General features: G+C 36.2%; 1 protein-coding gene across 1 annotated transcript in view; it reads right to left on the bottom strand.

The window, feature by feature from the left end:
- The window catches only part of MUC5AC (mucin 5AC, oligomeric mucus/gel-forming), a 50,621-nt gene extending 42,622 nt beyond the window's left edge, over positions 1–7,999 (bottom strand). Inside the window, 9 exon segments of the mRNA XM_090140621.1 lie at positions 319–444; positions 755–971; positions 1,467–1,579; positions 1,967–2,057; positions 2,483–2,597; positions 3,611–3,872; positions 4,248–4,307; positions 5,885–5,956; positions 7,818–7,999. Of these exon segments, the coding sequence (XP_089996747.1) occupies positions 319–444; positions 755–971; positions 1,467–1,579; positions 1,967–2,057; positions 2,483–2,597; positions 3,611–3,872; positions 4,248–4,307; positions 5,885–5,956; positions 7,818–7,890 (1,129 nt within the window). The 5' untranslated portion in view covers positions 7,891–7,999.
- Positions 8,000–16,823: the final 8,824 nt, after the last annotated feature.

A 16,823-nucleotide genomic window follows, 5' to 3' on the forward strand; every position in this document is an offset into this window, starting at 1 on the left:
TACTCTGGGTAACCACACCTAGCTTTGCCAACAGTAGGAGTTACCATTGTGGACAGAGTATAATTAAACATTCTGCGCATTCAGTTAGCTGCATGTGGATGCTAAGAACATCCTCTTATACTTTACTACTAATGATCTTATACACAGTTCAGTCATTATATACATGTTTTAGGACCATTTGGTGTTCGAAAGGGTGTTTTTATAACCAGGCTAGAAGTAATGTATGTATATCAAGGAAGATAACAACATAGCATGAATAGATGGAGTAAGAAAGTTTTAATGGTTTTGGTTATGAATGAAGGGTATGAAGTAACTTGCCTGGAGGACAGGTGCAGCCATCTGTACAATGATCTTCACAAAGTGCAGATCGTTCAGGATTGCTGCAGGTGTCGGAGCAGGGGGAGCCACACTCCTGATGTTGCATGTTGAAAGGACATGACTTGGCTGAAAGTAGAAAGAGTAGTATGATGCTGGCTTTTCCTTTGAAATGTTGAGAAAAAGAGTGTTTAATGGACAACATCTGAGTGTAGATTGCAATATTTTAGACCTTCTAATTTATATTGAAAATGGTAATACAAGATCCTCTAAACCTTCATATCCATGTAATCTTGAGTGTACTCAAGTGCAAGCTGATTTCATGAAAATTACATGTACCTTTAAATGGCTGTCTTCTTCAGGAAGAAAAACTAGATATTAGAAGCTTACTGTATATAAGTAGGCAGCATAAGTGGAAGTTACTTCCAGAGATACTTACGACATAATTCAGAGGTTCTCCAGTTCAGAGGCTGTCCACCTGCATGAGCACACTGCCGGGAGTATTCAGCAAAGGTGTTGCACATGCAGAAGTCAGCCATAGAAGTATCACAGTGGCATAGGTCTTGTATGCAAGTTTCAATGTAGTCCTGAACATCCACAAGTGCATTACAGCTTGTGAATGCTTCACTGGTTAATACTGTCTTGCAGATAGAAGCCTGGAAAGGGAAACAATGAAATAGTGTTTAGAAAACATGGAAATAGTTATTTCATTTAAGGCATGAAGTAAAACTAAAGTCCATCCGGTCCAAAACACTGTCCAACAGTAGCCATAGGCAAATGTTTAAGGAAAGATCTATTTAGAAGCTTAGAAAAACATATCGCAATAGGACTCGTGGGACTTGATGGTTCCCATATGTTGAGTTACTTTCTCAGGTGACTCTGTAAGCATTGTATAGTTTCCTTGTGTTTAGACATCTTCAGTAAATTGCTTTTTCATTTTAAAATGTCCAGTCTTCTATTGAACTCATGTAATTTTTTTCTTTTGCATTCACATCAGTGAAGAATACTAAATTTGGGAATCTTTTTCTTCCAGACCCATGTCTGGCCATACTCATGCTGTATTTTTACCTATCTTAGCAGATATTCTCCAAAGACAGAAAAGGATAACGTATGTTACTCTGGGGGGGGAATTCTGAAAGAGAGGTTCTTACAAATTCAGATGAGCAGTTCATCAGAACAGCAGAAGGAATAGGATCATCACACTGCTCTGTGGGTCCATCTATCTTCTGCCTATTCCCAAACTGTACAGCAGTCAGTTTTGCATCTGTATAAAATAGGCAAAGTATCAGAATATTTACTGCTTTACTAGCTTCTGCATGGAGGTGTTTTCTTTTGAGATCCTACCCATCAAAAACAGTGATTACCAAATAATATCACTATAGTGATAGGCAAAAGGAGGTGAAGGCATGTAAGGGTCTGCAGCCTAACAACTGAAAAAAAGTAGAAGGCTACATTGTTTTAAAAGATCTAACAGTGGTGGAAACACCTGAATACATCTAAAAGCTGTGACTCTATGACTTGTTAAAACTGATATCTTAAAAATACTGACTAGAAGATGTATCATTAGTTTTGCACTTAATACAACCCACATCCTATACTGCTAAAATGAGGGAAAAAGTTTCAAGATGTAATAATGCTATTTATTACTTACTCTGTGAAATAAACTCGTTGTTAGTTGGAATTCCATTGAAGTCCCCACAGAGTCCACAAGTTTGGTTGGCATATTTCTTATCTAGTTCCACCTAAAAGAAATTGGTTCACCGTAATGTCAACCCTGATGGTTAGAAACAGTGTCCTTATGTAATCAAAATTTGATGTGTGTGTTCTGGTGTAGACTATAAAATGTAGAAGGTCAGTGACCACCATGAAAAACTTCATCTTAGTCTAGGCTTTGGACTGTGAACATCTGAGCACTGCCAGGTCTGGTATCTGAGTATTTCACTGTGATGTGTCACCACTATCATATGGGTGTATATTATTCTCAATGGTAAAAAAAAAAAAAAAAAGTAAAACCAAGAAAAGGCTGGTATATAGATTTGTATCCATACTAAACATAGATACAAATCCATAAAGAATTAATGTCTGCTTGACTATTTAAGAGTGCAAAAATTTAAATGAACTTTCTTCTAATTACAGGTTTTCTGTCACATTTTGGATACTTTCTTACCAGAAGGGCATCCTCTTCATTCCAGAGGAAGGTCAGTCCTAACTTAGCAGAAACTTTCAAATAGTTGTTGCTTCTCTCTATCAAGATTCCCATATGGCTGTAGGGCATCTGAATCCTGGGAAAAGATCACCATAATTCAGTGGGAGTAAAGACAGAATATCCATTGAGAGTGCAAATTGATACCAATTCTCACTTTTTTGAGAAGCTTCAGTACACAAAGATGAGGAAATTAGCCAGAGCAATAACTAAATACAGACAGCTCAGATTTGTTAACATTTGGCTATTTTGATTGTTTTTTTTTTTGTCTGCAATGGATCAGCCTTGCTTTCCCTGCTGTTCCTTTTGCTTATTTCTGTTAAAGGTAAAATGTTGGCATGTCTTCAGTTACATTGATCAAAAAAAAAGTGCTGGGATATTCTGTTTTGCAGACAGTATGCTTCAGAATATTGCTGAATATTCCTTTAAGCCCTTGATAATGAAGGGATAGACTCTTTAGGCTTTCTGTGACATGAGTGCCATTTGTAAAGCTGTATCCAAAATAACCTTTAGTCTAGCTTGCTAAGTAGTTGCCATAATACACAGATCACTGAGATAGCTGTCCAAATATTTACCCAAACATTTGGACAGGTTTTACACCTTTTGCCAAAGTCAGTGCTACCATTTCTTCAAGAGTAGGAGGTTCCCAGATTAGCTTATTTAAAATGAGCTCAGGTGCAATCTGTAATTGCAGTGTGTTTAACTGCATTTCTCAGTACAAGTACAGGAAGAATAAGAAATTCCTCATCGGGCTTCTATCTGGTAGAATTAATGACAGGTAGAAACTTATAGGGTGGAAAGACCTAATACTTTGGCTGAATCCAGCTTATACAATCATACATAGACAATTGTTGGAATGGAGCTGCATCTGGGATATAGCTCCTCTGAACACAAGGATAATCTGCAGAAGTTGCATGTAGCTCACTGTCAGGCACTCTAATTTTTGTTGTTGCCTCAGGAAGGACCAGAGCCCTTCAGCTGGCTGGGAGCAGTATCAGATCAGATGAAGAACAGGGATGCTTGCTCAAAGAGCCTTCAGGGAGTGATAGCAGTTCCAACAATTTCAGTTCATAGTAGAAGATGTGAACATACTGTTTGCCATTGACCAGGACAGAGGTGCGGTTCAATTCAACCACTGCTCCTTCCAGCCTCATGATGACGTGAGTGATCACAGTAGCATTTTCCACAATGGTGCGCCTAATCTGGATATTGAAGTCCTCATAGGGAGATTTGCAGTTGGATGCAAAGATGTAATTGCAGACCCCAGGGAAGTAAAAGATGTCCCCATCAAAGTTCTTGAAATGGAAGTTACCCCAGGTACTGCATACACGGCCATTGTGAGAGGGGTTGCCAGCTGCGGATTCAAAATGAGCCATCAGAATTTTCTGCAATTTTCTGTAGATACCCTCCATTTAGTTCCGTTGGTGAGATATCTCACCAGTGTTTTGAACACATTTAACATACCTTACTGGAAATAGTGTGTGTGATTTATCCTAGTATTTCATATATAATATTTTTCCCCAGTTTCATCGTATTAATAAAATATAGGCTAGAGGTCATGCTGTTTGTAGATTATCCCTATTACGTGATTAATTGATTATTTTTCTAGTTTGTTTTTTATTTTATGAGGCTGAAGGATCTTATACAATTTTTGAATTTGTTAGTTCAATTCAGGTTTTGTGTGGTAAAAATGTATGCATATCTGAGCCATGACATCTCTTGCACTCACCCTTTACTTTTAATGTGTTTTGAAGAGGTGGGATGATCGTCACTCCATGGGATTTGGAAACTGGTGAAAGATCTAGGACAAAATAAAAAGTCATGTTTAATCTCATGAGAAATTCTGAAAAATGGCTAGAGATTGCTTAAGTTTCTTTAGTGATATAACGTTTCCTGGTACTAGTTACATTGTAGTGAGAATTTCCACAAGGTTTTATTGTTGCTTTTCATGCAGTGCTCTGTATTCTGTCTTTCCATGTGTTTCACTAGCATCCAAATCTCAAAGACAGTGCTCTTTGGCTATAGTTATTATTGCCATTATTTATTCAAGACTGACGCTGGCCTTGCTAATCTGAGCTCAAAAGCAGCAATGTAATCCTTAGATCTGAGCCTTTGTCTGTCAGTACACTTAGAAGCAGAAGGCTACTGAAGGACCGTAGAGGATGAAAAGCAACAGCTATTTTTTTCTGAACCTAGTCTCTTTCTCTCTGGTGAGGATGGAACTTTGCATAACCAGCTGTGAGCAGGTTTTTTTATTTGCTTTCCCTAAAAGAAAAGCTGTTTAAATTCTGTAAAGCTTTAATCATTTGCTCTTCATGCAAAGACTTCTGTTCATAGGATCCTGCCTTAAATTTTCTATGTCCAAATCCAATGTTTTCTCTATAGCTCCAGCTATGAAGGGGATAGAATACTTAGAGAATTTACTATATATTTTCTTTACATCAGAGTTTGAGGATTTGCTGCAGTTTCTCCCTTGACAGTATAAAATTGTAGAACATGACGACTTTCAAATTGTAGGCTGTGGAATATTAGCAACTGACTTATGTGTTTAGACTAAAACAACACTAAGACAAATCCATAATTTTAGAAATGTAGTTTGGTTAAGTCCTGATATAAGGATTTTAAGGGAAAGAACATATACTACCTTATTTGATAATCTATTCCAATAACTGAATGCACTCTTATGAAATAATTTGAAATATACTTCCAGTTTGTGTTTAGTACATTTTTTTAAAATTCCCAGATAGTGACATCAGAAATTGCCAATAGCAGTGCAGGCTAAGTGGTTAATTACTGCAACATGTCATCATCAATACACCAATTGGTATTTCATCTTTTCACACTTGTTTTGCTGTATATTGTCACTGTGTTCCAGTATGTGTCATAAAACTGTTTTGCATACATGATGATTTAGTGCTTAATCATTCTAATCTTTAAGGCAGTTACAGTTCTGTTATTCTCACTTGTGAGTGATGCGATCATATTGACACAGCATAAAAAATGTATCTTTTATTGCCTTCTATCAAATACCTTGGTGATATGTATGTATACACACCCCCTTCTGAAAATACACTTTTTGATAGAAAGTATGTACCTTTCATGAAGTTAAAGATTAGATAACTGTATCACGTCAGTTGACCAGATCTACAGGGCTAGATCTCAAAAGAAGTTAGTTCTCCCAGGAACTGCTGGGACTTGGATATATTGTAGACAGATTTTTCTCTCTCTATTTGATTTATTTATTTGTTTGCTCATTTATTTGTAAGGGGAAAGTGGGTTTAAGCCATTCTGGACCAATGAATCTGGATTTTTATCAGTTTAACTTGGGATAAAATATTAGAAATATGTCAGCATAAAAGTACTTACTATTTTGTCGCTGCAGGAATGATGGAGAGTCATAGTTCGATTGTGATTGTTGCTCATTGCCCTGAGCTTGAACTGCACCAAGGAGAGTGAAAAAGGAAAGTGTTAATGTTTAATTTACATGAGTTCCTTCATTTTTTTTAATTACATTTGTTTAAACTTGCATAAATCAGTATGTAAAAATTGGCAAAGCTATGTTTGTTCCTGGGGGCCAGACTTATATCAGGACCTGTGTTCCATGCAACCATGGTGGCCTTATACCCCTCCTTGAACTATTTTTTTTTCTGCAGACTAATCAAGTACTACTGCAAAAGGAAGCTATCGAAAATGTGCTATTGAGAATTTGAGCAGATTCTTATTCTATTAATTGTTGTAATATCACCCCAATACTTTGTTACATTTTTCAGATAAATTAATTAATTTTCTATTTTATGATTGTTATGTCCGTTAGTCATAAGTAAAAGCCTTTGTCTATCTAAAGGGCTTTAAAAATAGTTCAGTTTATTACAGGACTAACCCATTTTTGAAGTGGAGGAGCAATCTCTATATTCTTACTGAAAGCCAAAGTTACTATTTATTTTACTGTTTCAAACACTTTTTATAATAAGCAGCAAAAGAAAAATAAACCCACAAGCCACACAGAAAGAAATAGGCCCCCAAACAGAGCTTTCTCTTCCCAGCTGTGAAACTGTTTTTTTAGTCCATTCCCCTTCAGCTTCAAAGTAGGGATACACACAAAATCTGTAAGGCCCAAGAGACATTTTAACTTGTTGAGAGTTTGTCAGATACAGGGCAGGTTGCAGGGGAAGCCACGGAAGCTGGAGAAAACTACAAAGGCAGGCCAGGCCAACTGTTTGCTGTGTCCCACACAGGGCAGTCCATGAGTAGCACCACTAGAGGGGCTAATACTGAAATCAGAGCTGAAGGAAGCTCCATAAATTCCTTCCTTCTTGCATCAGCTGGGAATCTGCAGCTAGGGTTGGAAGGATGTGTTGTACCCTTTTTGGAGATGTGAACCAGTCAGTGCTTCTGGGTTCCTCTCCTCCATTCCCTATCCTTAGAGTGCTTTTTCTTCTTTTTCCATGCCTAGTGTGGCTCCAACACTGTCTAGTGCCACATGCTTCACAGTTTCCCATTTCCATTGCATTGTATGGTAATACTACAGTTAGCCTTCTGATGGGCTATTCTTAAGCAGCACTACTTTTTAACATAAGTTAGTGTGGAATTATCTGCTGCTGGAAAAATATAAAGTAATTCACAAGGATTTACATCTGAAGCTAAAACACACTAGAAACTAACACTGTCATCTTGATCTTTAAAGGACATTGACAGGTGGAATATGAATAGGAAAGATTTCTACTCATCTGTGAGTAGTAAGTGCTTTTCTATAATATTTAAGGCAAATCTATTTGTTTTTCACCCTGAAGAAACAAACATCTGCTTTAAGCTTTTGTACAATCTCATGCTTAAGGATAAATGACATTTAAAATATAATGTGCAATATTTTTCAAGAAAAATCTCTACCGTATTATAAAATAAAGCAACAACAAAAAAGTATTTGATAATGCAAACAGATTCCACTAGTTTGTTCTTTCTTAAATGTGTTTTTGCACCTCTTGGTTTGTGTGTTTATAAAAGATATAGTTTCAAAGGCTCATATCAGAAGTTAAACGCCAGTCTTGAGGTACAGTGGTAGAAATATGAATTATTTCAGATTTCAAATGGAGAAAATGTGTTAAGAACATTAACTAGAATATGAACATTGAAGACACTTGATTTCATCTTTTTAGGAAGGAAAATATTTGTAACTGAGAAGAAAATTTTGCATAAAGGTATACATTAGCTCTGCAAAGCCAAAAAAAAAAAGTTTCAAACTCTGAAGCAGGTCATAAATTCTTTAAAATCGTAAAAATGCCAAGCAAGTAAATCCTCCTACCTTTGATCTGTATGTAGGCAAGTGCTAGTATTGATATCCATAGTGGTATTTGTGTCCCACTACCTGTGCCCATCTTCTGGAAGTCCGGTAGAAACTACCGAACAACCTGCCTCTGAGAAAGTACTGGTCTGCTCCTGAGTTTTATATAGTGAGAGAGCAAGTTTTGGCTCAGCTCCCAGATTGCTTCACAAGGTCCTTAAAAGGTGGGGCTTCAGACGTTTTACTTTTCCTTTGCAGGTGCACAGGTAAATAGAGGATGCTCTGACTTCCCTATGGTATTTGCACTCTAGGAGGAGTCTTCTTTCTACAAGTCTTGCAGATGAAATGTCAAGAGGTGAACAGGAAAAATTCTTGCACGGACTTAGTCCTCCAAAATTGTTAGTATTGTAAGTTAGATGTAATTTAAGGGATATCTGAGTGACGTTTGAGCAGGTCCTTGGAATGAATAACTCCATAGTTTTATAATTTTCCTCCTTATATTTAAAGATTCCAACTTCTCAAAAAACTGAAGTCCAATCTGACACAAATTTTTATGAGTTTGCACCTGTATATGCAGTTACTTTGCTTGTGAAAATGGGAAGTGTCAAAAGCCAAAAGTCAGCATTTATCTGCAGGACTACATAGTGAAAATCTTTCAGCTTTGGACCATTGGTAGAATGAATCCTTTCTTGAATATTAGTTCTTCTCACATATGTAATTTTATTGATAGTTCAGCAGTTTCTCCTCTTTGTAAACATGATCTCGCCATGATAAATTGAATTTTAGAGTAAAAAAAAATATATATTTAACAATTAAAATAGATGTATTATTGATTATTGCTTTACCAAGAGACACAAAAAGGCTAATTTACAGGAATATCCTTTGTAATGGTCAGTGTTTTAGGAACAATGAGAGAATGAACAAAGTTTTGTGAATATGTTAAAATACAATTTTAAAGATATATTACAATAGTGAGCAACTTTTTAGAATGTTTTTTCCTGGGCTGTGGATAAACATTTTTTCAGAAGAGGGATGGACTGAACAGTTCTTTAAAGAAGAAAGTACTAAGATGTTTTCCATATTCACTGAGAACAGGACAAGATGTAATAAGGTGAAAAGCTGGGAGTGGCTTTTGGGTTAGACAATGGGGAAAATAAGTTCTTTTTACATGTGTGGTGAAGCACATGTTTGAGAGGTTGTTTGAGAAGACTGTTGGATTTCCATCACTCGTGTTGTTTAAGAGCAGGTTAGATTGACACCTGCCTGAGGATGGTTCAGTATAGCTGGTAGTATAGTGGGGCAGGGGAAAGGACAAAATGGTCATTTTAGATTCCTTGTAACCCACTTTTTTTCTGAAAAAAAAAAAAATATATATATATATATATATACTGTTTTCTCTCTGGGAGCAATTATATTTGAATAATTAACTTCATAATTAAGAAGGGAAAAAAGGCATTTTTTCTTTTTTAAGTCATAGAAAGAAGCAAGAAATGATCCTATGTTTATCAAATATTTTAAAATTACAAATAAAAGTGACGTAACTAAAGTTGAAAGTGTTGAAAAGAATTGGTCACTTTCAGTCATTAGTGGCAATTTCAGTGACATATACATCAGTGTAGAATTATCTTAGTATTATCTGAATGAGGAAAAGAAGATGGCTACAAAATACTTGCACATATGGAAATAGATGCAGTTCAAAATTAAGGGAAATGTTACCATCTCAGTTATTATGAAGATACCAAGATGAATAGCTCAAAAATAAAAATTTTAACAGAGTAGCTGGTGCATAATGGAAGTCATGATGAAAGGAGAAAACAAGGTAAACTCATTTGGCTAACAAACGTAAGCTTATTAAGTGATTCTGATGAAGTTACACATCACAGTGAGAGGGAAAATATGCTTTATGAATCATTATGTTGCTACCACTGAAAAATCAATTAATATCAACAGTTGCTATGCTGTGGTTTTAAATACGCAGGTTAACATTTCCTGCATGTTCGGAGAAGTGTTATGACCTCTCTGAAGCCCCAGATTTGTCACTACTGATTATTCCCTTTGTAAGCTATCATAAACAAGGCCTGAACAAATTTATACTTAAATTTGATTATTTTGACCTTTAAAACACCATCAGAAGCATTTGCATTTATCTGTGTTTTTTGTTACGGATCACATTATTCCCACACTCTTAAATGATTACTTCTTGCCAAGTTAACTTTCATTATCTGGTACTGAGACTTTTCAGAAATTATAATGAAATGTATCAAAATATATGAGACTTGTGAAAATAATTTCCAAATACTTATGATAAATTAATTTAGTAGTATTACTAATTATTCAAATGAATACTTCCTCTTTAAGTTGTATTTCACCTCCATTCATTCAATAGACTTACATAGGCAACGTGGAAGAATATTTTTTAATTCCTCCTATTCAAGGAAAGAGAAAACAAACACTGTACACTTCAAATAGATTTCTGCTCATAAAGTAACTAAACATCATTTTCTGGGAGAGATCTGAAATACCCTGACTGATGTTGGTTAGATCAAGTGAACAATAATGTTAGCATTAGCACAATAATGTGACATTGCCACAAGTTCCCAGAGTAACCTTGCTAGTAACTATTAGAGGTGTTTTTCTTGTCATGAGGCATTCAGAGGTGGAACAGCACTGTTTTAGTTCATTCCTTTCTTCACACCTTTTCCATAAATCCAGGTTGTCACTCCCAGGATTTTTGCATACAGAATAACCCTTCTAGTGACTGGCTGCTTCTGCCAGCTAGTTCTTCAGATCAGCTCTACTTTGAATTAATACTGCTCTTCAATCTTCCTTTCTTCTTCCTCTAGTATCCTTTATCTTCCTCTTCTTGACATACCCACTCTCCTCCTAACTTTTGCTTTCACCAAATTTGTCCTGCTTTTTTTTTGTCTCCTACAATGCATGAAAAATGGAGAAAGATGTCATTCAGGAGCCTGGGAGAATCCAGCTGGACATTAAGAAAATCTTATTTACTGTGTAGAAAACAGTTTAATGTTTGTGTTTCTTGCTTGGAGTTATGACATGCTGATAGGCATGATGAAATACAGAAGTGCTTCTTTAAAACAGGAAAAGAGGGGGAAAAAAAAGTTATTTTCTGCAAAGACAAATCACTTAGTGCCTTTTGTGTGCTTGTTATCTGAAATCAAGCCCCATTTATCCACTTGGGTAGTTCTTTGAATCCACTGTGCTGTTCAGTGCCCATGATTTTTTTATGGCAGAGTTTCCATGAAGGTGTCCAGAATGCAGTTTTTAATGCAGACATTTTTAATGTTACTTACCATCTGTCCAGAAGTATAGGATATAAGATTATGCTAGCAACATTGTTCTTGGAGATTTATGTAGCTATGATCTGCAATTGTAATTATTCAAAATCAGAAAATGCAAGAATTTAGACTTAGCCTAACAGGTTCTTCTCTGTTGGACAAATGATCTGTGATGTAGTATTAAGTTTTCTAATAAAATACGTGTTATATAATGGCACATGACTTTTCCAGAAGACTCTTGCACAGCTGAACCTCTGTGATTTCTGCTTCCTGGTTAACGAACAGCAATGCTGCATTTTGTTTATACTTAGTACTAGACCAGATCTTGATTGCTGGTTCCTATTCACACCCTTCCCTGGTAACAGAATGACCGATTTCCTAAAATGATTCTCTGCAGTGCTATCACTCTAGCAACTGACTTCTTCACGAATTGTAATTACCAAGTATGCTTTCACAAAATTCTGGCGGATAAAGAAATGCAACTGAAGTATGGTCAGTAGTACTACTAAGTTTGGGTGCATGGTTGAAGACAACTTAGTATCTTTTTTCAGAGTACTTGGCATTATGTACCATGTGGCATGGCTCGCATTGGTTTTGGTAGTAGCTGAATGCTCAGCATTTCTGCACGTTCTGTCTCAGTGTTTCAAACTAATAATCCAGAAAAAGAAGAAAGTACAATTAAGAATCATGACTATAATTTGATACAAATCTTTTGCTCATATCACAAATGAAGTTTATGGCACTCAAGCAGCCTGATTATATTGTCCTTGCTCTTTTCAGTATTTCCCTCATTCAGTCACTTCAATTTTAAGTTCTGCAACAAGGAAACAAAGCAGGAAATCTTTCAAACTATATTCTTCTTCTGTACTTAAGTTTAATTCTTTACCAAAAAATCCCTACACTTCACTGAGTAATAGAAGGAGTTGTAGAAAAAACAATGTGCATCCTGCATCAAGAGGAGTATGAAAATAAATGACAGTAAGGTTGTCATGTCATCTGCAAACATCCAGGATATCTCTATGTATAGAGGGGATCAACACGTAATCCTCTTTACAGCTTGTAAACACAAACATTACAACTGTGCATATTGATATTTGCAATTGACTTTATAGACTAGAATCTGCCTGTGTACACACATGCTTGAGGACAGGTTTACATTGTGTGGTGGTGCGTGTTGCAGACATCCTACTGCTAACAACAGCCAAGATAAATTTATAGTACTAAACAGGGGCATGAAGTTGAAGCTAAGTGATTTTGACTTTTTCTGAGCCACTGACACTACAGCGTTGTGCTTTGGACCTGAGCTGATATCTCAGAACAGGTCTATATGCTTGTAGTGACAGTGCTGAAAACCACTGAAAGCTGGATGACTCTGCTGTGTCTGAAAAAGAAAAAAAAATCAGCCTTTTGAAGCAGTGGTAATGTTTACAGTCTCAGTAGAAATAGAGAAATAAGCAGAATGACTAGTACAAATGCAAGTTGGTGAAAGGAATGGCTGAGTTGAGCAGCACAAAACCCTGGAAGGAGCAGTAGTGATGCACAACCTCGAAAAAGTATGTATTGGAACTGGTGAACATCATTCTGATATGTTTGCAATACTAGAAGGAGCGCACTTTGTAAAAACTGGATATATAAATTTATATGCATATATATATGCACATACAGCTTTACCATTATATGTGCTTACATATACATTATCTGTATTGATACAATGAATTATACAACTGCTTCCCAAGTTGCCAAGGTTTCCCTCTTTTTTTGATTTTTTTTCAATTTCATACCTTCTATAAAACGCCTGTTCTTTTGCACTCATGAAAGTTCCTCTCTTTTTCCTCCTTAATAGCTTATTTTGGCAGCAGGATGTTAGGAGAGTCTCAGACAATGAGACTGCATTTGTCACTATTTGTCACTGGATTGTCAGCAACAATATTGAGCCAGCAGGTTTGTTTAGTTTACTTTATTGGCTTCACTTACGTATTTTTGTGGGGTTATGAGAAATATCTGAGGATCTTGCCCCATGCCATCTTTTCAGTATATCTAAAATTTTCTTCCTATATGGCAATATCTGCTTGCCACGTTCATTTCTCAAGAGTCAGCTTCTTCAGGCAATATTGGGATGTCTGTGGCAAACCATCACATTCACACATTCAGACTCAAGTCCGGCTTCATCCTCCCTAGCGCAGGTTCATGCTGTGCATTCAGTGAAATAGAGACCCTCTGGAGAATTGTGAGGTCTGATCGTGTTATGTAGGTAGGTTATGTAATATTGCGTATGCACAAAGATGGCATGTTGCAGCTTGAGATAGTCTGCAGCCTTTATTCATATAGACAATACTTTCCCAGTGAGTCTGAGTAAGTTGAGGAAAATTTCTCATGAGAAATCCTCATTTCTCTGCTGTCACTTATCATAGTCTGTGGTTTTTTGATATTTTCTCCAAATACGCATCATGGAGGTGACTAATTGGTGTGCATGTTTTGCTAAGGTAAGCTGTCAGCATGCTTATCGTTTTGGAATGACGAAGTATGATATAAAACAAAAATGCTGTCAAACGTGAACAGCTAGACTTGCAGTGTATTGAACATTAAATACGTCACTGGGTGAATTGTCTACTGACAGTTTTGGGTTTTATTGTTCAGAAAACTATGAAAATCCTTATCTGCTTTGATTTGTTGCTGCAAGTAAACGAAAACTGGTATTCCATGTTCACATTTTTTATTTCAGAGCAGCATTGAGTGAATTTGTTTCCCATGACCTGAAATGCCTGACAAAGATGGATGAGTAAATGAACCTGCTTTTTCTATTCTTATAATCAGGCTAGCTTTATCAATAACAACATGACTGTCAGTCTTCAGCAGGAATATGGTGTAAGGATGGTGTAAGCTGGTAGTGATTGCTATCCCCATTGTCTATTTTTGGCAGTATAACTTCAGCTCCTTTGAATGCTGTAAGTATTTCCGACTGAATGAAGGCAGAGTCTGCATTATTGTTAATCAGGTGAACTGAGAGAAGCCCTTCAGAGCTAATGGGAGGCTTGGTGAGCTGCTAATTAGGAAAGAAGAATGAATTACAAACTGTTTGTGGTCACCCTAAAAATTGAAACAACAGCATTTCTAGATTCCTTAGAGACTGTCAAATTCATCTAATTTTCATAATAAATTACTTACTTCCTAGAGGATAGATATACCTTTTCATTTTATTCTCCAGGTTCTCAAATACTTGATTTTCTTCCATATCTCATCTGTCTGTTGATATAGTAATCATTGTGGTTAGGAGAAATATGTGGAATTTTTTTGTCTTTTTTATCTTCCTGATACTTTTCTCCTGCATTACGTTATCTTAAGACTTACTCTGTGTGTATTTAGTTCTGATACATGCTTACGGAGTGGAGCCATTATACAGCTACAGAACAGAAGAACTATGATTCCTTTTTGTACGCTATAACAAAGCATATTTATCTCTTGTTTATATTGCCCCACAGCTAGCTTTAGGGAAATATCTCTCTATGTGCCTTCAATGTTTTTTTCCCATCTTTTTATGATATAGTATGAGATGAAACTAGGATAGTTTGTGCTAGAATGTATTTAACTACTTCACTGAAATATATCATTTGTGTATGTTTCAATTTCATGACTGAAATAATAGCAGATATTACTTATTGCTGAAAGAACTAATCTTTTATGTTGAGTAAAGTAGTTTTGTGGAAGCAAGTTTTTAATTGTTTATTCAAACTAAGATCAACACTGCTATACTTTCCCATCTTAGTAAAATGGGAATATTGCTATGGTGCTTCTGGAAATTTCTGCACACTACAAGTACAGAACCTGTATTAGAGCAAATAAAACATGCAGTAATGCATCAAATGCAGATCTTAACTGATAATACCTTACAATTTCTTTTCAGTGAACATCAAATAGCTGAAGAAAGCCTGTCCATAATGGAATTTATTAGAAGTTCATGAAAATGTCTACAGAGCAGACTTTAGTAAGAGGCTGACTTTTCTTGAAATTGAAAGTGGATTAGACTTTTTAATAATGTTTATCTCAGATTAATATTGACACAAAGGGTTGTCTTCCATTATTATCTTTATCAATGCAATAACATTTTTGATAGAGAAAATGAGGAATCATTTTTTCTGTCATTACAAGTAGGAAAAAATAAGTCTACTACAATTCCCAGGAAGAGAGAGAAAATATTGCTGTATGTTTCATAGTAGACAGTGAGCTCTTAAGCTTTCTGAAACAATTGCAATCCGGAAAGCTGTCCATCTCTGTTCTCTTTCTGGCCAACAAGAAGAGAAACAGGAAAAGTAAGTTTGCTTTTATGGTGTGGATCCTGCAATTTTGGAACTCCTTTGTATGCTCATTTGTTTTCTCTGAATCATTCATGCAAACAGGTGGAGAGCACTTTCTTTTCTTACAGTTTTTGGATTGAATTCAAGACTCCAGGAAACTCAGGTCTTCTGTGCTGGTGTACTTTCAAAACATTTTAGCAGAACTCAGTGGAGCTGTGCAAAACTAAACTTGAACCACACTCTTCCAATGATATTCAGAACATCCATTTCAAGGCTCAAAGATGTAAAGCCATCAGAGATCACTGTGATAGTTTTTATTGAACCAGACTACATCCTCATACATTCTTTTATCCTTTGTTTTGTTTTGTATCTATTACCAATTTACATTTGATTTCAGGCATGTTTTTTAAGCCAATGTCCCTTGACTCAAAGATTCCTGATTGCAGACAGTTGTCTCCATCTGTTGATAAGCTGTTTTGGTTGTTATAAATGCAACATTGCTGAAACACAATCTTATTTTTCTCAAGGAACAGTCAAGGTGAAGAAACATACATTCATCAGCCATTGAAGAGTTGCACTGCTGAGTGGTACTAAAGCAGTTTGCTAAAAGACTGATGTCAAGACTTGCTAAAGTGGGTTTGACTGCCTTGTTCCATGAAGCTAGATCCTAATTTGAAGCAGATGGCTCGTATTAGTTCCTTATATTTGCACTGATTAATCTAGCTGAGGAAATTCAAGGTATTTTCCTTCTGTGATCAGTTTCCCTCATTATTACCTAGTTGTTCCAAGCTGAACTTGTAAGTACTGTCAGGAGAACATGATGTAAATTCTGTACATTTTCTGTACTACAACGTTATAATAGCCTACTTCTGGCACTGATGAAGATTTTAAGTGCCAATACTCTGGGTATACAATTCAATCTCTCTTGACACTCCCTGAAAATAAAAGTATTCTAAATCTCAGATCCAGATACTGTAACGTGAAAACTCTAGTGTTTTAATGAAATGCTGGAAGTCTGAAACCATGCTGTTGTTGGCAGCCTTTTTGACATATGCTGATTCAAACCAGGAAAGAAATGTTGTGATACTCTGCTTTGAAGAAACAGCTCCAGATAAAGATCTCAACATTGCTTTTTGTTTTTGTCACCAATTCTACAAAGAATAAGACTACACTTATTGGAAATACACTGCCTCAGAACACGCTCTGTCAGGCATCCTGAGAATTTTCCTATGACCCCTCGTGGGAAGTTTGGGAGAGAAGGAAAGAGAAGTAGAAGGAAGTATCTGGTAGAATAGTAATGTTGCGTCTTAAGCTCTGGCCACAGTCCCAAAAGAGATTTGCATGTGGCATACCGTTTCATAGGAGTACAGAAACATTAGTTAAAATGAGCTAGGAGAGCACCATCTGAAAATGCAGTCAAGAGGGCCAAACTGATC

This window comes from Phasianus colchicus, chromosome 5 (genome assembly GCF_987193195.1).
Source record: "Phasianus colchicus chromosome 5, bPhaCol1.hap1.1, whole genome shotgun sequence".
Classification (NCBI taxonomy): domain Eukaryota; kingdom Metazoa; phylum Chordata; class Aves; order Galliformes; family Phasianidae; genus Phasianus; species Phasianus colchicus.